General features: G+C 34.2%; 1 protein-coding gene across 7 annotated transcripts in view; it reads right to left on the bottom strand.

Moving 5' to 3' along the window:
* LOC149781024 (partitioning defective 3 homolog) overlaps positions 1–25,858 on the bottom strand; it is a 146,875-nt gene that overhangs the window by 37,506 nt on the left and 83,511 nt on the right. For 5 of the 7 annotated variants that reach the window (XM_089938156.1, XM_089938152.1, XM_089938151.1 and 2 more), the window contains exons 11-13: positions 24,863–25,003; positions 7,976–8,215; positions 2,226–2,753 (exon numbers count right to left, since the gene is read on the bottom strand). In XM_089938156.1, the coding sequence (XP_089794282.1) occupies positions 2,226–2,753; positions 7,976–8,215; positions 24,863–25,003 (909 nt within the window). The remainder of the gene's footprint in view (positions 1–2,225; positions 2,754–7,975; positions 8,216–24,862; positions 25,004–25,858) is intronic. The other 2 variants (XM_089938153.1, XM_089938157.1) reach the window with 2 other exon arrangements.

Below are 25,858 nucleotides of genomic sequence, written 5' to 3' on the forward strand. Positions count from 1 at the left end.
AGATGATAACTGTGAACGCCATTTTAGCCATCAAATTGGCACAATTTTCATTTAGGATTAACTAGACAATGCAGGAAGTCTTTTGGTGTAAACATCACAATAATACTTTCCATTCAGGAACAGTAGTGACAGGATCAACTAAGTTGTTGTTGTTGTAGGGTTTAACGCCATATTTCAGCACAAGATAGGCTATACATGGTGGTCAGTATAAATGGTGGAGGTCGAACCTGGGAAAACCCCAGAAAGAACTACCGACCCAGGAAAAGCTACTGGCAAGCTTCCTCACATACCCACAATGGCTGAACCCGAGACTTGAACCCACGTAGACAGAGGTGAGATGGCAGTGATCCATAACGGTGAGCGCTTTAGACCACTGTGCCACTCGGGGCCCCGACCAAAAAGGTCAAGAGATGAATGTGTTTGTAAAGTTTAATGGCAAACTTCCATGTAGTTTAGGATGAATATCAACAACAAACTTGTGCTAATGGATGGATAGCCGAAAGACAATTATAAGCCAGTGGTTCTTAACCCATGGGTTGTGACCCACAACTGGGTTGTCATGCTGTTTTGAGTGGGTTACCAAGATCATCCTTAATAATCTGAACATTCCTATCTAATGGTGTTCTTTTAGCATTTGATGGGTAGCATGGCTAACACCACAAACCTAATCTGGGTTGCTGCCCAAAAAGGTTAAGAACCGCTGTCATAAGTATTCTAATCAATCACCTGTATAGCTACAATCAGTAGGAGTAACACGATGCCCTGCATAGCTACAATCAGTAGAAGTAACATGATGCCCAATATAGCTACAATCAGCAGAAGTAACACAATGCCCTGTATAGCTACAATCAGTAGAAGTAACATGATGCCCAATATAGCTAAAATCTGCATAAGTAACATGATGCCCAATATAGCTACAATCAGTAGAAGTAACATGATGCCTAATATAGCTACAATCAGCAGAAGTAACATGATGCCCAATATAGCTACAATCAGTAGAAGTAACATGATGCCCAATATAGCTACAATCAGTAGAAGTAACATGGTGCCCTACAATCAGTAAAAGTAACATGATGCCCTGTATAGCTACAATCAGTAGAAGTAACATGATGCCCAATATAGCTACAATCAGCAGAAGTAACATGATGCCCTGTATAGCTACAATCAGTACAAGTAACATGATGCCCAATATAGCTACAATCAGCAGAAGTAACATGATGCCCTGTATAGCTACAATCAGTAAAAGTAACATGATGCCCTGTATAGCTACAATCAGTACAAGTAACATGATGCCCAATATAGCTACAATCAGTAGAAGTAACATGATGCCTAATATAGCTACAATCAGCAGAAGTAACATGATGCCCAATATAGCTACAATCAGCAGAAGTAACACAATGCCCTGTATAGCTACAATCAGTAGAAGTAACATGATGCCCAATATAGCTACAATCAGAAGTAACACGATGCCATGTACAGATAAAATCAGCATAAGTAACATGATGCCCTGCATAGCTACAATCAGTAGAACACAATGCCCTGCATAGCTAAATCAGTAGAAGTAACACGATGCCCTGCATATCTACAATCAGCAGAAGTAACACGATGCCCTGTATAGCTACAGTCAATAGAAGTAACATGATGCCCTGCATAGCTACAATCAGCAGAACACGATGCCCTGTATAGCTACAATGCACACCTGAATTTCTGTGTTGATACCAGATGGACAAGAACACAGCCAAATGCACACCTGAACTTCTGTGTTGATACCAGATGGACAAGAAAACAGCCAAATGCACACCTGAATTTCTGTGTTGATACCAGATGGACAAGAACACAGCCAAATGCACACCTGAATTTCTGTGTTGATACCAGATGGACAAGAAAACAGCCAAATGCACACCTGAACTTCAGTGTTGATACCAGATGGACAAGAACACAGCCAAATGCACACCTGAACTTCCGTGTTGATACCAGATGGACAAGAAAACAGCCAAATGCACACCTGAACTTCTGTGTCGATACCAGATGGACAAGAAAACAGCCAAATGCACACCTGAACTTCTGTGTTGATACCAGATGGACAAGAACACAAACAGATGGACAGACATCAAAACATAAGCTAGAATTTCTCTGCAGTCCAATTTTTTCTTGCTTGAAATAGGGCATATCAAAGAATCAAACAAAACCATGAGACCTGTGCCTGAAATGGATCTATATCATACCTTATGACTGGCAGCTGGCTCAGGAATTATCTCCCTTTTCACATTATTGTTTATTTCACTCTGAGGTTTTGATGGAGAAGGAATTAATGAACCATCAGTAAAACTATCACCAGTTGCAATATTGTATGATTCATTTCTTAATCCACTTCCAGTTAAAATTCTTTCTAAGAAAGTGCTGGGAGATTTTGTGTGTTTATTTAGGACCAAATTTCCCAAGCTGTCCAACTCATCATTCTCCTCTTCCCTCGAGGAACTATGGTCCATTTCAAAACTATAATTTTCCTCCTCTTCAGTTCTACTCTCCCCTTTTAGATTTTCAATACTGAAAACCATATTTGGTCCTTCATTGAATGGAGATGGGGAGGCAGCCCCAATTTTCCGGGCAACCTTGAGGTTTATGTGGCCTGGCACTGGTTCATCCTTTTGCATGGCTTTCCGAAGTTTTTCCATTGCCTCCGTATTTGGTAGATTTGCCAGCACTTCATTATTCACCTCTATAAGCTGGTCATTAACCATTAGTCTACCATCCTGAAATTAAAAAAGGGATTATTAAATAAATTTTGAAGTAACAATCGAAATTAAAATTAAAATTAATATCACTAATATGATTTATCTTCATACAAAACATGGGGACTTGACACAATCACAAGCGACCACTGAAACTGACAGAATTTAAGATTCATGTTCCATCATTTTTTTTTTCAAAACACAAGCTCTGGTGGCCATGAGATGTTAAAGTCCATTTCAATTAAAATTTATTCAAATTTTGTCTTGGCACAGTGGCAAAGGCAAATATATTAAATAGTTTAGTTTATCCATCCAAAGCATTAAACCTAATGATTATCCAGACTAATCTGGTGGCCTAGTGGTTTTAGCATCCGCCATGGATACGGGAGGTTGTCAATTCAAATCCCTGCCAAGTGATACCTAAAGACTTATAAAAATGGTACTTACAGATGCCTTGCTTGGTGCTCAGCATTAAGAGTTAGTGTTAGGATTGGTTGGCCTGATGTCAGGATAATGTGTCTGGGTGGGATATGATGCTATGTGCTTGAGGCACAATGACCCAGGACTAGACATCACGATAAACTGCCACACTGCAGACATTGTAGCGATATGACTAAATAAAAATTGAAGCTACATTAAAAATCCAAATTGCATACACACTCTAATGATTATCCTATGCATTCATAAGTATCACAACTTCTTCAAAATTAAAACATTTGTGGCAAAAAATGTGCATACATAATTTCAAAAGTACCACTAAGTCACTACTGACTTTTGGGTCAAAATTTGGCAACAAAAACAAAACCGCTTAAGATAGAGCAAGATAAAGTTGTATCTGTGATACAGGCAGAAATGTCCAATTGTCAAAACTCAGTCTGCATGGACTTGGACAAATAATCAGGAGAAAGATATAAACATCTGTTAGAAGATTTAGTCTAATTGGTCAGCAGTTACTATCTGACTAATTCATAGTTGTTAATTGATCAACTGTGTGCTTTGGAGTGGCCATTAACCTGCGGGAAACTACACTTCATATTGGGTGACTGTCGAGCCTCAAACATGCCAGTATGTGGATCCAATCCAAAACCTCAACTTTACAAAGAAACTGCAACAGCCACTGTGTTGTCCATAAAACCTCTCGACATTTTCCAGTCTATTTTAAAGGCTTTCATACAAATTTCAATGACATGCTGTACACAATTCTGGGAACTTCTTGAATAGAGAAATAAAGTGTGACACATTCCACACAATACTGGGAACTTCTTTCATAGCAAAATAAAATATGACACAAGATTAAGTATGACAGAGACTATATTAGGACCAGAATGTTTCAGTCTGACAGCTTATAGCACAACCTTCATGCAATTAACAGACAAAATAAAATGTTAGTTTGAAAACGATGATTCAAGGCATTCCAAAGTTAGTCAATCCAAACGAAAATGGATACTTTGATCAGGAAAATGTACATGACATTCTTAACGTCACTAACAGCACACTTACTTAAACAGTTTACAAAGATTTTGTATAGATTTGATGTAAATTAACTAGTGAAGGCACATCCTAGACAAATGCATTGTGGATCACGGATGAAACTGGAATGGTTCAGTGTGTGTGTGATTTGGATTTTTAACATAGTTTTAACAATTTTTCAGTCATATTGTTACGATGTCTGCAGAGTGGCAGTTTATAGCGATGTCTAGCACTGGGGCATCATGCCGCAGACATGTAACATGATGTCCCGCCCAGTCACATTATCCTGACACCAGGCCAACCAGTCCTAACACTAATCCTTTAACGCTGAGCACCTAGCAAGGCAGTTGTTCGTACCATTTTTATAAGTATTTGATATGACTCGGTCGGGGGTTCGAAACTGTGACCACCCGCATCTGAGGCAGATACTCTAATCACTAGGCCACCTGAGTGGTTATTGGAATGGTTCAATCAACTATTCAGGACACATGCATGACAGTACAAGACAACACAGTGTGGTTGACGGATGAAACTGGATTGGGTCAATCAATTGTTCAACATGATCATGCCGACTTCAAAGTATGTACTGGGTATAATGATAATCCATTCATAACCTTAAATTTTGCCAACAGAAAATGCAAGAAATAACAGGATCCAAGCAAAACAATCCCTGCTTGGACCACTGTCACTTAACTTTTGATACGGCTGAGTCATGTACCAGATTATACATACTACAAATCTCCCATACTAGTTCCTCTTCAAAATAATGCCCAGTCAATGAATGACATGCCATCTGAAGAAAAGGAATCTGTCTGGACGTATTTTGAACTGGTAAGCTTGAGTAAGCCCACACCCAAGCAATCCCAATACACAATTATAATCAATATGAACAAATAAACAAGCGTGTTAGCTAACACCCAGGCCATCTCAATACACAATTATAATCAATATGAACAAACAAACAAGTGTGTTAGCTCACACCCAGGCCATCCCAATACATCTCAATATGAACAAATAAACAACATGGCCCCAAGTTGCCGAGTGGTCTAAAGCGCTCTCCGTTACGGATCACTGCCATCTCACCTCTGTCTGCGTGGGTTCGACTCTCGGATTCAGCCAATGTGGGTATGTGAGAAAGCTTGTCAGTAGCTTCTCGTTGGTCAGTGGTTCTTTCCGGGGGTTTTCCCGGGTTCTTCCTCCACCATTAATACTAGCCACCATGTATCATGTGCTGAAAAATGGCATTAAACCCTATAACAACAACAACAACAACAACAAATAAACAAGTGTGTTAGCTCGTACCCAGGCAATCCCAATACACAATTATAATCAAAATGAACAAATAAACAAGTGTGTTAGCTCACACCCAGGGCATCCCAATACATCTCAATATGAACAAATAAACAAGTGTGTTAGCTCACACCCAGGTCATCATAATACACAATTATAATCAATATGAACAAATAAACAAGTGTGTTAGCTCACACCCAGGCCATCATAATAAACAATTATAATCAATATGAACAAATAAACAAGTGTGTTAGCTCACACCCAGGCAATCCCAATACACAATTATAATCACTATGAACAAACAAACAAGTGTGTTAGCTCACACCCAGGCAATCCCAATACACAATTATAATCAAAATGAACAAACAAACAAGTGTGTTAGCTCACACCCAGACCATCCCAAAACACAATTATAATCAATATGAACAAACAAACAAGTGTGTTAGCTCAAACCCATGCCATCCCAATACAAAATTATAATCACTATGAACAAATAAACAAGTGTGTTAGCTCACACCCAGGCCATCCCAATACACAATTATAATCAATATGAACAAATAAACAAGTGTGTTATCTGCACTTTAATATCTGGAGTCAATGGAAAACTGTTTTGTTTTTTTTAAAAACTTAGAAAACACGAGAGTGGCATTTTTGTGTGTATATTTTCTGCTGCATGCTGATGTCATATTAAAAAAATTAGAAAAGCAAACTGCTTTTGCATATTCAAAACTTGTTCTGTTGATAAATTTTGCAGTCTTGACATGAAGATGGTGGATGGACAGATGAATGGATAAATGATCAGCTGATGAAATCACTGAATGATCTGCTGTTATAACTTCTTTCACATTTCTGAACAGATTACTTCCCAATTCATCCATCAAGCAAAGCAAAAGCAGTAGGCTCCTTTATAAGAACAAGGCAGAGGAGCAGTCTAAGATTCCTATCATAGTATGTTAATTATTTTTTTAAGGATTTTTATTTAATTAAATATACATATTTAATTTAAAGAAAGCTGTAAAAAATAATTAAGTAAATGATTCTGAAAAAGAAGGCAAATTTAGTGAATTAAATGTTGAAGAAGCATGAAAAGTGTTAATGACAGAATAATGGAACTGGAATATCAATTGTCTTAAGTGATTATTAGTGTCACATATTTAATAGTGATGTTGCTCTGTACCCTACACTACACAGATTGGACTTTCAAGGTTACTTTGACCTTGATAATGGTGAATTTGGTATAATAGATACTATTATTGTTCCACACATATACACATTTTTATACCTGTATTTCAACTAAGTGAATGAATGTTGAAGAGAAACAAAAATAACAATGTTAACCTTTGACAATGACCATGCAAATGTAAACCTGATTGTGGTATTTGTTAGATTTCCCAGTGATGATATATACCAAGTTTAATGTTTCTGTCCTTAATAGCATCCAAACTGTTCAGGTAAAGAAATAAAAATCAATCCTTGGATCTGTGACATTGACCTCTAAGATACAGCCCTGACTGTGTCACTGACAAACTGATTAGTATAGATATATAATTAGTATAGATATACAATTATTATAGATATATAAATTTTCTTTCAGTCAGTGACCTTGACCTGTTGACCTTTTAACTCTAAACCCAACTGGGTTCTTATTATCCCCAACTGGAAGCTATCCACACAGCTTGGTAACAGCAGATGGTGGAGAACTAGGTTTTGTGCAGAAATCTTTATCCTTCTTTTAGTCATGGTGACCTTCACCTTTGTGGTTTAGATTCTGAAACCAGTTCAGATCCTCTTTAATCCATGTGCAAGCCATCCACAAACTTTGGTAATTGCAGATGGTAACAAGAAAAGTAACTGCGCAGAAACCCAACTGGTAACAGATGGATGCAAGGATGTCTATAACAACTGAGAACATTTATCTTTGACCTTGAACTGAAAGACAGAACCAAATGAGGATACAACAACTAGCTTTGATGAATATATGTATCAAGTTTCATCAATTCATCTCAAACAGCATTTGATTTACAAAGTCAACACAAAGGTACCAAATGTACTCACTTACCAGTCAAATCCAACTGCAAACTGCACAGACCCATATCTACCATCACATAATGTGCTGGCAGATCTGGGTGCATGCAGCTTGCTAGGACTGATTCGTATAACAAACAACATAGACCCTGATCTGCCATCACATAATGCAAGCATAGATCTGGGTTTGTGCAGTTTGCAATTATTCTGACTTATAAGTAAGTATATAAGTCACTGACAGATGAATAGACAGATGGGCCTATGGATGAACAGGTGGACAGAAATACCAATAACGACTGTTGCTCCATCTGTGAAAAGAAAGGGGTTATTTGAAGCTCCTAAGTGTCTCCACATCTGCGTGTCATAAACTTTATTAATGTTAGATACATTCTACAATCCACATGTAAGGCATACACAAGCTTGACAGTATGTTTAGCGATGTTTTAAGATTTTATTACCTTAGAGGCAGCACCTCCGTGGATAACAGCCTTGACAAAGATGCCAAGATCACGAGTTCCTTCATCTGTTGTAAGGGTTTTGCCCTTCACACTAACGCCTAGTCCGGCAGAACCGGTATCATTCAGCAGAATATTGAATGAAAGTATTTCTTTGTTTTTCATCTGGGTAAGCGAGCCATCATCCCCGGCTTTCTCAGCTGGCTGTAACGAGTCAGGGTCAACACCATGAGGAGTCTGACTCTGAAAGCGACAAAGCAGCAAGTCGGAAAGAGCACACACACAGCAAGCCACACTGTAGAATAGTTTCTAACATGCACATCAAAACAATTATGCTACAAGCTATTGGACATCACCTGAATGCCCACTAGAAGAACATCCAATTCTGAGTGCACATATTCTTTCTTAATCAGTAAACTCTGGCAAAATGATGTATATGCTCTATAATTAAATTATATGTATATACTTCTAACTACATATATATACTTCACACAAACTACAAGTATATGCTTCAGACAAACTTCCAAAAACTGCGCTAAATATTCGATGTTTACATCATTTTTGGAAAACAGCTCTAAGTAAAAATGATCTGGCAAGAATTCACTCGGGTATTTTTAAACGTAATTTTCAATCTATTAAAAAATAATTGGAATTATATAATAATAGAGTTTAACCATATTTATTCTTCTAAAGTAATAATAACACTATCATTAAAAATATCAAGTTTCTTGATTCAATATTTCAAATAATTTCTCTTTCTCTCTGTATCTCTCTCTGTTTCTCTGTATCTCTCTCTCTCTCTCTCTCTCTCTCTCTCTCTCTATATATATATATATATATATATATATATATAAAAGAAATCAGGATGCCTTTAAAGACTATCAAGAACCTATTTTTGACTTTGAAGAATTTTACACGTCATTTTGGCCATTTGCATCTATTATTAAAAGTTTTGTACTCTTTACAACTGAGTTAACATTTACAAATGGTTTTGCTAATTTCTGCTAAAATACTTCATATGAGAACTGATTCAAGTTCAATATGTGCACTTTAAGAAAAACGAACAAAAAGATGGATTTTTTAAAATGTAAAATGTGTACAAAATTTGGGATTATATTTAATCATTCTTATAAGGATTATCTCCCTTTCTTTTCTATGATCAACAGTGTATACAGTGTTACTTATACTTCCAAGCTCTTCAACTGTGAAAGTTGTAACTGTCCAAGCTATGATGTTGCTTCCTGTATTCTGCTTAAGAGTCAAGTTAACAGATGCCTGAAAGCAACTCAATGGAAATTTTACTAGGCAGTAGTTTAATTCTGATAACGATTGATTTCATATTAAAAAATTATAGGTCTTAACTCGTGATAAAATTTAATCTTCAAATAACAAATCAATAACTGTTATCTTGTTATAGTGAAATGCGGCAGGTTGCACAAATCTCATTTTAGGCTCATTCGCGTCAAAATTAATATATGAAATTAATTTTCAATTATTTTCTATATAGTTTCACATCATTGTTCAGTGTCCCATGTGTTTTCATCAACCTTATTCCCACCGAGAATTGCAGATCAATATACTGGAGATCGAATGGATGAAATCTAGTGATGTCACAACTTATATTTCGTGGAATCTCTCATATCCCAGAGTATCATAAAGAAAACATCTGAAATTAATCGTCCATATCTTTAGGTCTGCTCAACGGATTTGAATCAAATTTATATTATTTATATATATATTCATTCATGGGATGTATCAAAATTTGAGTTCGTTTTCCTTTAGATTGTGACAATGGTTAAGCTACAGCTATAAACAAAACACAAAGTACACTATCCAACACCACATGTAAAAGGATATATAGTTTTAAATGACTGCTCTGTACCTGTGTTAATATGTGTATATGAACTTTATTATGTGTATACACTCAAATCAACGACTCTACAAATTTTCATATTCATACTCATTACCATTAGAAATACGATGTGGTGTATGTAACCATGACAATTCATAATTAGTACAAACTGCATATTTTTTTTTAATTGACAAGAGTTAATCAACTTAATCAGAAAAAGGCAATTTGCTAAAATATACATGACCAAAAAACATGACCTAAACAGAAAACATCAGAAGTTCTATTTCAACACATATAAAGTTCAATTTCAACACATATAAAATCATCACAACCACCCCCGCAAAAAAAACCAGGAAACTAAAAAAATGAATTTTGCTGACAAAATTTTTGCTTGCTTGGCTTGTCATCTGAAGAAAAAAATATTCCACTCATCTGATCATGACTTCTGATGAAAGTATCCACCCACCAAAACCTAACTCCTCGTGAAACATTCCAGCCACCTAATCCCAGCTCCTCCCGAAAGATTCCAGCCACCAAATCACAACTTCTGCTGAAACATTCCAGCCACCAAATCCCAACTTCTGCTGAAACAGTCCACCCACCCAAGCGCAACTCTTCCTGAAACATTCCACCCACCTAATCCCAACTCCTCCTGAAACATTCCAGCCACCAAATCCCAACTTCTGCTGAAACAGTCCACCCACCCAAGCGCAACTCCTCCTGAAACATTCCACCCACCTAATCCCAACTCCTCCTGAAACATTCCACACACCTAATCCCAACTCCTCCTGAAACTTTCCACCCACCTAATCCCAACTCCTCCTGAAATATTCCACCCACCTAATCCCAACTCCTCCTGAAACATTCCACCCACCTAACCCAAACTCCTCCTGAAACATTGCAGCCACTAAATCACAAGTTCTGCTGAAACTGCCCACCCACTTAATCCCAACTCCTCCTGAAATATTCCACCCACCTAATCCCAACTCCTCCTGAAACATTCCAGCCACCAAATCCCAACTTCTGCTAAAACCACCCACCCACCTAATCCCAGCTCCTCCTGAAATATTCCACCCACCTAATCCCAACTCCTCCTGAAACATTCCACCCACCTAACCCCAACTCCTCCTGAAACATTCCAGCCACCAAATCCTAACGTCTGCTGAAACCGCCCACCCACCTAATCCCAACTCCTCCTGAAATATTCCACCCACCTAATCCCAACTCCTCCTGAAACATTCCACACACCTAATCCCAACTCCTCCTGAAATATTTCAGCCACCAAATCTTGCTGAATGTAGCCACCAAATCTTGCTGAATGTACACACCAAATCCAGCTGAACGTACCCACCAAATCCTGCTGAATCTACCCACCAAATCCAGACACCTGTGGAATGTACCTAATGACCCAGCAGCCCCAATATGTATGTTACTTAAACTAGGACTGGTACCCTATGGTCTAGTACTGTCAATTTATATACTACCTATGTTACAATTTGTTTCCATGGAAACATAAACAAAAGTACTGAATGCAGAAAATGCAGAAAATTTTAAGTATGAAATGGCACCATAGCACAACTTGTTTAATTTGTGTATCACGTTTTGGTGAAATATCTTGAACTGTTTGAGAGTCTAGCTCTAGAAGTGTGGACCGACAGACAAATGGACAGCAGCTACATGCCCCACATTATAATCAAAGGAGATTAAAAACAACAACAAAAAAATTAAAAACGTATTTTTCAGAAACTTAAACAACATACAACACAGTTACCATACAACAGAAATACTTCTACTAACATCAAGATAACAAACATATTCCTGGACCAACTACGAATCAGAGAAAAGATAAAAAGCTCTCTTTTGGCCAAAAATACAAACATATTTCTGGACCAAATGCAAGAAAAGATAGAAAACTCTCTTCCTAAAGAAAGAACCATAATTAAATTACTTACACGCAAGAGTTACTCTTCCTTATCCTAATTATATTCAATATAATACACTTTTCCATGGTACTTCTTATGCTTTTATGAAAGAACCAAGTTCGATACTAAAATAGATCAAGTTCAATACTAAAATGGGTCACATTTGAAGCTAAAATTGGTCAAAACCCTGAAAATATTATGTTTTCATACATGGCTCCTCCTTAAATGTACAATAAGAGACAAGGCTTGTAACTTGAGAGATTGAAGCTGCCCACATGATCCAGGTCAAAGATGTAGAACTAATGTTACTGCCCAAAAACCATTATCATCTTTCACAGTGACATTTGACCTTTAACCTTTTGACTCCAAAATCAATTGCCTTCTTCCTTATTCTACGTGCAAACCAGGCAACAAGTTTGGTCACAGTATGAGATATACAGTACAATGAAATGGGTAATTTTACCAGTGAAACAAAAACAGAATGCAGAATGAATGCAAATGAAATGATCAATGAATGCAACATCAAGGAAATGGAAATGCAAAAACAGAATGCAGAAAGATGAATGATAAACATAAAAATGAAATGCAAAAGCATTCCATGAAAGGATTTAAAAACTATTTACCTGTATTTCAGGCTGCCACTAAATTTCCATAGCCCCAAACCTTATTACATTGGTAATTCAAAATCAAATTTTGTTCTGTATGCTGAAAATTAGTTACTAATTTCATGCTGTGAATTGATCAAACATCGTCAATAGTACCTACATTTGTATAATTTTGATAGTTATTATTTTTAAATTAAATGCTGTCTTTTTCAATGTGATTCATTTTGTTAGGGCATACTTTTAATATGACATAATATGAAAAGTAACAGTTATTTCCATATAACACTATTGAAAATGGAAATAACAACTTTGGTAAATACATTCCAAATGATTGACAATGAAAGAGAATTGTGAACGGAAGTGATAAATGCAAATTCTGAATGTTTTTCTGCGACCATAAATCAAAAAATGGTGAGATTATAGCTGAAATGTAAACACGAATGGAATCAAACCGCAAACTGAATGCAAAACAGCACAAATGAAACAAAGTTTGGGGTCTCAGCAAAAATACACATTTCAGGGTCTTTTTGTAAATGAGGAAAAGAAACTTTTCTCATGAAGATAGAATGAACCAAGGATGGTCTTAGTAGTTGGATGAGTGGTACATCCATCTCTCTCTCTCCCCCTTCAACATCCTCTTGCAATCTAACCACTAAAATGAATTTTTTGTTATTCCCACTTTTTAATCTAAGTATGCAAAAATCAGACTTTTTAAAGATCCTGTACAAATATGCACTGCTCCAAGAATATATAATAATTCTAAAAAACCACCCTACAGCTTTTAACTATATTACGATATATATTATTAATGACCATTTCCATTACTAGGATTGCTAGCAAAGGTCTTATACAGATAGAATGGTAAGCATGAGTGGCAATGAGTTAATTATTCTGATTGGATCTGGCTTGATATTCCAGCACTGAGAGAGATGGTTCCCTTGCCTCTCATGTGCATTTAATTTCACCAGAAATACAACCATGTTCCAAGAGTTAATTTAATTTTGTCCATGGTTCTTTATGGCTATCTTTTAACTATCACCCAACCTGCCATGACATTCAGTAATATTTCGGATGGCTTTTGGAGCAGAAGCTTGATAACCTTCTCAGTGAGTACCATTCATGATAGGAGCAGATACATTTCTAAACACCCCCCTGGGGGGGGGGGGGGGGGGTGTTCTTCCTCCACCAGTTATACTGGCCACCATGTATAGCCCATCCTGGGCTGAGAAATGGTGTTAAAACTCAGATGAACCACATCATCTGTAGAGTATTGTCTATTAAAGGAAATTTGTACAGTCAAATGTCAATTGTGTGCAAAGTTCATTATTTCAATCATTGTAGCATTATTTTTAATTTCTTTATTGCCTAATTAATTAAAGATTGCCAAGAAATGAATATGCCATAATCATAATTACAAACCATTTAAGGAAGCTCACTCCTATGCTGAAAACATGCAAACATTTTTAGAGGAGTCAGAAGACTCACTATAACTAACTCTGAAGACACAATATTTCTAGATTACCAAGAGTCCCTAGAGGACACTAATGCTCTACTAAGCCAAAGGAATTTCCAAGAATTCAAGATAAAACCATTTCTTCCTTTTAGGTGACAAGTGTTGAAACAATCTCTGATGTTGTTCAGCAGTAACAAAATTTTCAAAATTAGCTGCTGTTTGTCAGTTTGGCAGCATTTTAATTTTATGACAAAGCAGACATAATTAGAAATCTTTTGTTCAAAAACCCTTTTTCAAATTCCCTGATCCATTCAGAGGGAGGAATGACAACAAGATTTTGAAGAGTCAGACATATTGGATTTACAACTGCATGATTTTCATTTATGACCAACAAGGCAACATTAAAAGTCTACTGGTGAAAACCCCATTTTGATATAGCTATCAGTTTGCAAAAGCGGAGAGATAACAATATTTTCATGACATGACTTTCCAATTGGGAGTAAAAATAACAAGATGGCTGGTGTGATGGCCATATTGGGCATCTAATTTGCACCATGTTCATTTAAGACCAACTAGATATTGAAAACCTCATGTTGATATGACCATCCATTCAGGAGGTCCTTGAGTAGTAATAATATTTTCAATATGGCCTTTGTGTGGTGGCTATACAAAATATCAGATTTTGGCCATACTAAATGTCAGATTTTTTTTAATGACCAACAGGATATGATAAGTAATCTAGTGAAAACCTCACATCTGTTTGACTTTCTGTTCACAAGGAGTAGCAATAACAAGAATCAATATGGCTGCCATGCAGCCATATTGGACCTCCTATCAGCACCATTGTCATTCAAGACTAACTAGACACTATAACAAGTCTTTTAGTGAAAACCCCATGTTCATATGATCATTCCTTTAGGAACAGCAGTAACAAGGTATTCAAGACATTTTCTGTGGTGGCCATATTGTACCTGGCATCACCAGTTTTATCTAGGCTAATGACTGTAAATAAATTATGACCAGTCTGATATTGTCTTGACATTATGTGCTTTATATCTAGTCACTAGAAAACAGGTCTGTGGTGGCCATATTGTACCTGGCGTCACCAATTTTATCTAGGACTAATTTATGACTGTAAATAAATTATGACCAGTCTGATGTTATCTTGACATTATGTGCTTGATATCTTGTCACTATAAAACCAGACCAGAGCATGTTAAAATGGAAGCTAGCTAGCTTTATTTTTTACACAAGTATCCAATGCAAACTGGAGATTAAAGTGGTCCAAATAATGAAAACATGCTCAGAGTGAAGACAGCAGATCAAAATTCGTTTCAAGAAACTGGACTGTGTACTAAATTTAGAAATTCTAGTTTCACACCTAGCCCATGATTTTTTAATGGATTTGCATTTAGAGTCACAAAATGTTGTTATGTAGGCATTATTTTAATGCTGAGGAATTTTCCTTTTCATCAAAGTATCACAGATCTTTCTAGTTAGACATGATATGCCAAGAACCTAGAATGTCAAAATTATATTTTTGTGCATCTGGTTGGAGAATATTATGCTTGGCCGACGTCAGAGAATATTATGCTTGATTGACATCACTGGTATTTTCAATAACAGCAGCTTTATTAATACACTGTCAAGCAAAGGTGAAGGCTCCTGTAAATACTTCTACAGGTGCATAAATACTTTTCACAAGAAACATGCCACTAACTTTCAAAACAAATATTTTAAGTGTCCCTGCCATTTCGCACCAATATTCACATCATGAATGCAATTTTAATCAATTTTATAAAGCACATAATATCAAGACAACATCCGAATGGTGGTAATTTATTTACAGTCATAAAACAAAAGTTTCCCGATTCTTTTGTCAAATCAGGACTCTTCCCTTTTATAGGTGTCCCTGAGTAGTCAATGTATCCATGAAGAGTCGATTTATCTGTGACCCAGGATCAACATAACAATGTTAGCTTGGCAAAATTACAACGCATTCTGGCTCTTAACTTCCTAACTTACAAAGGTGGGTGATAGCTTGTTTCAAAGTGAAACATCCTCACAATAAAATGACACCTGGAATACTGGATTGTGTCACTTTAAATGTGAAACCCTTAAGAAATCAGCGGCTAATGGCTAAGTGAAAAACCTGCAATTTCTCGAGTTATAAACATTGGCTCTTATTATATATTTATCCAAGGGTTTTGTGTGTGTATGTGTGATGTGTGTGATTTGGATTTTTAATGTAGCTTTAACAATTTCTAAGTCATATCGCTATGATGTCAGCAGTGTGACAGTTTATAGTGATGTCTAGCACTGGAGCATCATCCCGCCGACATGTAGAATGATGTCCCACCCAGTCACATTATCCTGACACCAGCCGACCAGTCCTAACACTAACCTCTTAATGATGAGCACCAAGCAAGGCAGCTGTTAGTACCAATTTTTTAAGTCTTTGGTATGACTTGGCCAGGGATTGAACCAACAATCTCCTGCATTCGAGGCGGACGCTCTAACCACTAGGCCACGAGAGCGAGCGGTTTCCAAGGGTTTTAAAATCGCTGAATTTTCTCTGATGATATACTTTTTACGGATTGGGACATTTTAGTATCCATCTTGCTTTTCATGTTTGTGGTTACTTTATGTAGCGGCCAAGTGTATTGTTTTGGGCAAAGTGATTACAGAGACTGTCTCATGCAACTCACTCATCCCAAAGGAGGAACAAGTGCTTAGAAACTATTTTCTTGTGCCCTGACCTCTTACCTAACTACAAGCTTTCATGTACAAGATCGAGCCAGCATCTGCCCAGTTCATAATCGGGAAAATGTCAGCAATGAAATGAAGATCTTCTTATGCATCTACTCTAATAAAGACATTAAAATGGAAACCTTTACGTTTTTCAAGCCTTGTCATAAAATCAGACCCATTTTCTCAAAAATACACTTAACATAGATTCCCTTTATGAATGAAAGATGTATAGATAAGATATAATAGTAACTATATCAAAATTTATTTTCAATGGTAAAACTCGATAGTGTATATGATTACTGACAAAACTGATGTTGAGGGTAACACTGTAATATCTTTATACTTTGAATTAAATGAGTACACCCTTGAGTACCCTTGAGTACCCTAACATGATTTATCAGGTTTTGACCATGAGGTATAATTTATATAGTAAATATATTCAAAGATCAAGTTCATCAAGTTCATGATCCGGATACTTGATCTTATCCATTATACAGAAATATGACAAACAAACCGTACAGCAAGCTATGCAACCCCTTTGAGTTACAGAAGATTTTAAGTGATCATAAGGACATCCCATAGTAAATGTTAAATAATTGTACAATCCTATATATAATCAATGATTTATAATCAATGATATATAATCAATGGAGAAAACAAATTTATTTCTGAAAAAGGATCATCAATTTTGACTGAGTAGTTTCCCATATCAGTATAATGTTAGTTAATCAATTAATAGCTTGACTTGACCTTTGAATACTCTGTCACTCTAAAGGACAACTTTATCTGGGATAGCCAATTATATTTTGATGTTCTTTACATGAAGTTACCTTCAGCAGCAAAAAATAAACAACCCTCAGTGAAACAATTTGCTTTGAATTTCAGAAAAATTTAGTAACTGAATCATGTTATGTGAATAAGGTCATTTTGTGGGTGATTTTTTTCAATGCATTTTCATGAAATATAAAACCAGTTCAAATGGTATGAACAATCACTGCCTACAGAAGTCACAGTATCAAACTGTTGGCAAGCAACGGACATGATTTCTCCAGTTTTAGTTCATACATAATACTGGACTGACACTAAGTGAACACTTGATGAATGACATAATTTCACCAGTTTTAGTTCATACATGATACTGGACTGACACTAAGTGAACACTTGATGAATGACATAATTTCACCAGTTTTAGTTCATACATGATACTGGATGACACTATGTGAACACTTGATGAATGACTTGACTTCACCAGTTTTAGTTCATACATAATACTGGACTGACACTAAGTGAACACTTGATGAATGATATGATTTCACCAGTTTTAGTTCATACATGATACTGGATGACACTATGTGAACACTTGGTGAATGACGTGATTTCACCAGTTTTAGTTCGTACATGATACTGGACTGACACTACGTGAACACTTGATGAATGACATGATTTCACCAGCTTCAGTTCACACATGATACTGGATGACACTGTGTGAACACCTGGTGAGTGACATGATTTCACCAGTTTTATAGTTCACACATACTGTACTGACACTATGTGAACACCTGGTGAATGATATGATTTTACCAGTTTTAGTTCACACATGATACTGACACTGTGAACACCTGGTGAATGATAAGATTTTACCAGTTTTAGTTCACACATGATACTGACACTATGTGAACACCTGGTGAATGATACGATTTTACCAGTTTTAGTTCACACATGATACTGACACTATGTGAACACCTGGTGAATGATACGATTTTACCAGTTTTAGTTCACACATGATACTGACACTATGTGAACACCTGGTGAATGATATGATTTTACCAGTTTTAGTTCACACATGATACTGACACTATGTGAACACCTGGTGAATGATATGATTTTACCAGTTTTAGTTCACACATGATACTGACACTATGTGAACACCTAGTGAATGATATGATTTTACCAGTTTTAGTTCACACATGATACTGACACTATGTGAACACCTGGTGAATGGATATCAACTGCCTGCCTTTGTTTCGTTATTCTGACAGGCTTTAGAATCAATTATTCACACCATTGTGACTTTGGTTTTATCAAGAGACTATCGTAAAATCTGCATAACTCAACAAATTAGTAATAAGCATGATGTTTATTCTTAAAGTGAAGACCACAATGCAATTTGTCATCATAATCATAGTCTAAAAACATCTTTCAAATAACTGTAGCAAAACAAAACAGAACCTAGCCACCCATGATCTTTTGCAAAATTAGCAGAGATTTCAAGAACCTAATCTGTAACATACATAGACTCCACTGGGTGGGATAGACGATTGCCAGATTCACGATAATTTATAAAACAGTTTGCCAAAAAATAAACTGAATGCATGATCATATTTTCAATACCTTTATTCCATTCGTTAATCTCAACTAAGCTAAGAAATCTCATCTTTTTCTAAAAAAAATAGTTTCCCACCTAAATTTTAAAAAGGGGGTTTCCCACTTAAGTTTTAGAATAGACCCTGCTTTGATGCACAAACATTCTATGCAATACTTGAAATAGAAAGCCTGTGATGTAAATGGAACCAGTCCTACATATTTTTGCAATACCAGAGACAGAAATCCAGTGATGTAAGTGGAATCAGTCATACATATTTTTGCAATACTTGAGACAAAATGCTTGTGTTGTAAGTGGAACCAGTCATACATATTTTTGCAATACCCACGACAGAAATCTAGTGATGTGGAACCAGTTACACATACTTATGCAATACCCAAGACAAAAAGCCTGTGATGTAAGTGGAACCAGTCATACATATTTTTGCAATACTGGAGACAAAAATCCTGTGATATAAGTGGAACCAGTCATAAATATTTTTGCAATACCCAAAACAGAAATCCAGTGATGTAAGTGGAACTAGTCATATATATTTTTGCAATACTTGATACAAAAAGCCTGTGATGTAAGTGGAACCAGTCATACATATTTTTGCACTACCTGAGGCAAAAAGCCTGTGATGTAAGTGGAACCAGTCATACATATTTCTGCAATACCTGAGGCAAAAAGCCTGTGATGTAAGTGGAACCAGTCATGCGTATTTTTGCAATACCCAAGACAGAAATCCAGTGATGTAAGTGGAACCGGTCATACATATTTTTGCAATACTTGAGACAGAAAACCTGTGATGTAAGTGGAACCAGTCATATGTATTTTTGCAATACCCGAAACAGAAATCCAGTGAAATAAGTAGAACCAATTATACATATTTTTGTAAAATAGTCACACATCAACCAGTGCACTTCTTCCTGCACATAAATGAACCATCTGCAACCTTACCAACCTTATAATGTCCAAAAAATACCATACCTCCTTTTCCTGACTTTCTGGCTAAGAACAAATGCAATGTATTTAATGTTTATCAATAGCCGTAAGTACATCTGGTACATAATATATATTCAATGCATGTCTGAACTGTAGATATCATGCATATACAAAATATATGAAGTACTATTTGTACAGTGATTTGACTGCTGGAGAAGATCTTCAAGTTTTATATAATACAAAATGAAGCATGCATTTTAGGTAGGTAGTTTAAAACTAAAGAGAAAATGCCACAACTTTGTAAAAATAAAAACTGTTTTCATATTTTCACCTGTACATATGATTGTCCTGCTTGCAACTGAAGTTTTGAAGAAGAAAAATAGAGTAAATGTATTTTAAAAATGATTTCCAAATGTCAATTCTGCAGAAATGATTCTATATTTAGCTGCAAAATATATACACACAGTTGCTAAGTAACCATGGGCTTCTGTTGACTGCTTGTACAACCAATTGCATGTGCGATTTTAACAAGGCTTAAGGCATTTTATTAGTTTTGTTGAACAAACAAATAACAAGATTGTGCAATAAACTCCACATTATACGACCACATATGTTTAATAGTCCTACGTGTAAGTAACAAAAATTTTCATGCAGAAACAACTTTTCTTCATTCAAAGTGACCTTTTAACCCAACACTGATAGGTTTCTTCCTTACCCCAAGCGTAACCCACCCCCAACATAGGATCCAGGTTTTAGAGATTGAATTAATGTTACTGTGTAGAAATCATTATCCTTCTTCAGTCATACTAACCAATAAATTTTACCCAAAAATCTTTAGGGTTCTACCTTGCCGCAAACGCGAAACTTCCACAATATTAGATCCAGTATGTGGTAGAGAATTTTATTGTGCGGAAACTAGTTTTACATCTTTCAAAGAGTCCTTGATCTTTGACCTTTTGACCCCAAAATCAATAAAGTTCTTTCTTACCTAAGGACAAGACATGCACAAAGTAAGTCATTATAGATGGTGAAATCCAAGGGATATTATACAAAACTGAAATTGGTAATGGAGAGATGGATGGACAGACAGACATGAAGACGGACATCACGACATAACACGCTTTATGGTAAGTGTATTCCAAGTGCTCCTAGAATCACTCACTATCATTAATGTGACTCAAATCCATTGTGTAAACACAAGATGCAACGTTTAACTATATATATTACTATTATAGCAACTATTAAAATGCCTCAATCAGCTAGAGTTAAAACTGTTTTTTCTTAATCCTCTATATGGTAGTGAAACAAAATTTAATTTGCTGATAACAATATTCAATTTGTTGATATAATACTTAACTTGCTAATAATGATATTAATTTTTTGATATAATATTTAATTTATCGATAATGTTATTTAATTTGTTGATCTAATATTTGTGTTGATACAATATTTAATTTGTTGACACAATATTCAATTAGCTGATGCAATAATTAATTTGCTAACTTAAGATTTTTTATTAGTCTAAATTTAACTGTAAAGTTGTTTCTTGTAGAAGCAGCAAATTTTATGGATTAATGGTATAAGGTAGATATTTATAACTGTGTATTAACTGCATGCATTTATTTGTAGATATTTATAACTGTGTATCAATTGCATGCATTTATTTGTACTATAAGGTAGATATTTATAACTGTGTATCAATTACATGCATTTAATTGTAGTAAAAGGTAGCTATTTATAACTGTGTATCAATTACATGCATTTATTTGCAGATATTTATAACTGTGTATCAATTACATGCATTTATTTGTAGATATTTATAACTGTGTATCAATTGCATGCATTTATTTGTAGATATTTATAACTGTGTATCAATTACATGCATTTATTTGTAGATATTTATAACTGTGTTTCAATTACATGCATTTATTTGTAGTATAAGGTAGGTATATATAATTGTGTATCAATTGCATGCATTTATTTGTAGATATTTATAACTGTGTATCAATTACATGCATTTATTTGTAGATATTTATAACTGTGTATCAATTACATGCATTTATTTGTAGATATTTATAACTGTGTATCAATTACATGCATTTATTTGTAGATATTTATAACTGTGTATCAATTACATGCATTTATCTGTAGATATTTATAACTGTGCTTCAATTACATGCATTTATTTGTAGATATTTATAACTGTGTATCAATTACATGCATTTATTTGTAGATATTTATAACTGTATCAATTACATGCATTTATTTGTAGATATTTATAACTGTGTATCAATTACATGCATTTATTTGTAGATATTTATAACTGTGTATCAATTACATGCATTTATTTGTAGATATTTATAACTGTATCAATTACATTTATTTGTAGTATAAGGTAGGTATTTATAACTGTGTATCAATTACATACATTTATTTGAAGTATAAGGTAGGTATTTATAACTGTGTATCAATTACATGCATTTATTTGTAGATATTTATAACTGTGTATCAATTACATGCATTTATTTGTAGATATTTATAACTGTGTATCAATTACATGCATTTATTTGTAGATATTTATAACTGTGTATCAATTACATGCATTTATTTGTAGATATTTATAACTGTGTATCAATTACATGCATTTATTTGTAGATATTTATAACTGTATCAATTACATTTACTTGTAGTATAAGGTAGGTATTTATAACTGTGTATCAATTACATACATTTATTTGAAGTATAAGGTAGGTATTTATAACTGTGTATCAATTACATGCATTTATTTGTAGATATTTATAACTGTGTATCAATTGCATGCGTTTATTTGTACTATAAGGTAGATATTTATAACTGTGTATCAATTACATGCATTTATTTGTAGATATCTATAACTGTGTATCAATTACATGCATTTATTTGTAGATATTTATAACTGTGTATCAATTACATACATTTATTTGCAGATATTTATAACTGTATCAATTACAACTATTTATTTGTAGATATTTATAACTGTATCAATTACACGCATTTTTTTGTAGATATTTATAACTGTGTATCAATTACATGCATTTATTTGTAGATATTTATAACTGTGTATCAATTACATGCATTTATTTGTAGTATAAGGTAGGTATTTATAACTGTGTATCAATTACATGCATTTATTTATAGATATTTATAACCGTGTATCAATTGCATGCATTTATTTGTACTATAAGGTAGATATTTATAACTGTGTATCAATTACATGCATTTATTTGTAGATATTTATAACTGTGTATTAATTACATGCATTTATTTGTAGATATCTGTAACTGTGTATCAATTACACATATTTATTTGTTGTATAAGGTAGGTATTTATAACTGTGTATCAATTACATGCATTTATTTGTAGATATTTATAACTGTGTATCAATTGCATGCATTTATTTGTAGTATAAGGTAGGTATTTATAACTGTGTATCAATTACATGCATTTATTTGTAGATATTTATAACTGCATCAATTACATGCATTTATTTGTTGTATAAGGTAGGTATTTATAACTGTGTATCAAAATACATGCATTTATTTGTAGATATCTATAACTGTGTATCAAATACATGCATTTATTTGTAGTATAAGATAGGTATTTATAACTGTGTATCAATTACATGCATTTATTTATAGATATTTATAACTGTGTATCAATTACATGCACTTATTTGTAGATATTTATAACTGTGTATTAATTACATGCATTTATTTGTAGATATCTATAACTGTGTATCAATTACACATATTTATTTGTTGTATAAGGTAGGTATTTATAACTGTGTATCAATAACATGCATTTATTAGTAGATATCTATAACTGTGTATCAATTACATGCATTTGTAGATATTTATAACTGTATCAATTACAATCATTTATTTGTAGATATTTATAACTGTGTATCAATTACACACATTTATTTGCAGTATAAGGTAGGTATTTATAACTGTGTATCAATTACATGCATTTATTTGTAGATATTTATAACTGTGTATCAATTAATGCATTTATTTGCACATATTTATAATGGTGTATCAATTACATGCATTTATTTGTAGATATTTATAACTGTGTATCAATTGCATGCATTTATTTGTAGTATAAGGTAGGTATTTATAACTGTGTATCAATTACATGCATTTATTTGTAGATATCTATAACTGTGTATCAATTACACACATTTATTTGCTGTATAAGGTAGGTATTTATAACTGTATCAATTACATGCATTTATTTGTAGATATCTATAACTGTGTATCAATTACATACATTTATTTGTAGATATTTATAACTGTATCAATTACAATTATTTATTTGTAGATATTTATAACTGTGTATCAATTACACAAATTTTTTTGTAGTATAAGGTAGGTATTTATAACTGTGTATCAATTACATGCATTTATTTGTAGATATTTATAATTGTGTATCAATTACATGCATTTATTTGTAGTATAAGGTAGGTATTTATAACTGTGTATCAATTACATGCATTTATTTGTAGATCATTTCCACCTCTTCATAAAATGTGACTTTTTCATTCTACAGTTTTTATGAAGAAAAGAAAATTCCCAATTAAAACAATAATGTAAAAACATCAGATTAATTTTTTTTAAAGATTTTCTTTTTTTCTTTCTATGTGCTGGACTGTGAAATATCTGCAGAAAATGAATTGGCATGTATTATGTGTGATGGTTTCTAACTAAGATGAAACAGCACTGAGCTTTCAAAATCATGTTCCAAGATTTTAAACAATATGTCCCACATAGAGTTATGTCAAATGACTCAATGTACATGAAAATAAATGTCATTCCTGAGAATCTTAATATAATTATAATGCTAAATTTATCAGAGAATCTAAAATTAGAAATCACTGTTTGTCACTCAAAGCTGCTAGTGCATATGTTGTTTTTTTTAAAAGCAAAATGTGTTAATATAACTGCCACAGGTAGACTTACCAATTCCCTTGGCACTTTGAATCTATCATCCTCTGTTTCTTGCCTGGAGACAACAATTTTGACTGTTTCTCCCATTTTAGTGTTTCGCAAAATTGATACAGCCTCTGCCTGAGTTTTACCTGTCATCTCTATACCATTAACCTATATTACAGAAATAAAATTACATTATTAGGAGCTGTAATATTATAAACACATTTATACTAATATAATATTAGGTTCACATATTTATACTATGTTCAAACATTTATACTAATACAGTATTATGTTCCAACATTTATACTAATATAATATTATGTTCACATATTTATACTATGTTCAAACATTTATACTAGTATAATATTATGTTCCAACATACTAATATAGTTGTTGTTGTTGTTGTAGGGTTTAATGCCATTTTTCAGCACAAGATAGGCTATACATGGTAGCCAGTATTAATGGTGGAGGAAGAACCCAGGAAACCCCTGGAAAGAACCACCGACCCATGAGAAGTTACCAGCAAGCTTTCTCACATATCCACATTGGCCGAGCCTGAGACTTGAACCCATGCAGACAGAAGTGAGATAGCAGTGATCCGTGACAGACAGCGTTTTAGACCACTCGGCCACTCGGGGGCCCCTACTAATATAGTATTATGTTCAAACATTTACACTAATATAATATTATGTTCAAACATTTACACTAATATAATATAATGTTCCAACATTTGTACTAATATAGCATCATGTTCAAACATTTGTATTAATATAGCATCATGTTCAAACATTTGTACTAATATAGTATTATGTTCAAACATTTGTACAAATATAGCATCATGTTCAAACATTTGTACTAATATAGCATCATGTTCAAACATTTGTACTAATATAGCATCATGTTCAAACATTTGTACTAATACAGTATTATGTTCAAACATTTGTACTAATATAGTATTATGTTCAAACATTTATACTAATATTATGTTCCTCCACCAGTAATACTGGTCACCATGTATAGCCT

The sequence above is a fragment of the Sinohyriopsis cumingii genome, chromosome 16, assembly GCF_028554795.1.
Source record: "Sinohyriopsis cumingii isolate HCF-2022 chromosome 16, ASM2855479v2, whole genome shotgun sequence".
NCBI classification, from domain to species: Eukaryota; Metazoa; Mollusca; class Bivalvia; order Unionida; family Unionidae; genus Sinohyriopsis; species Sinohyriopsis cumingii.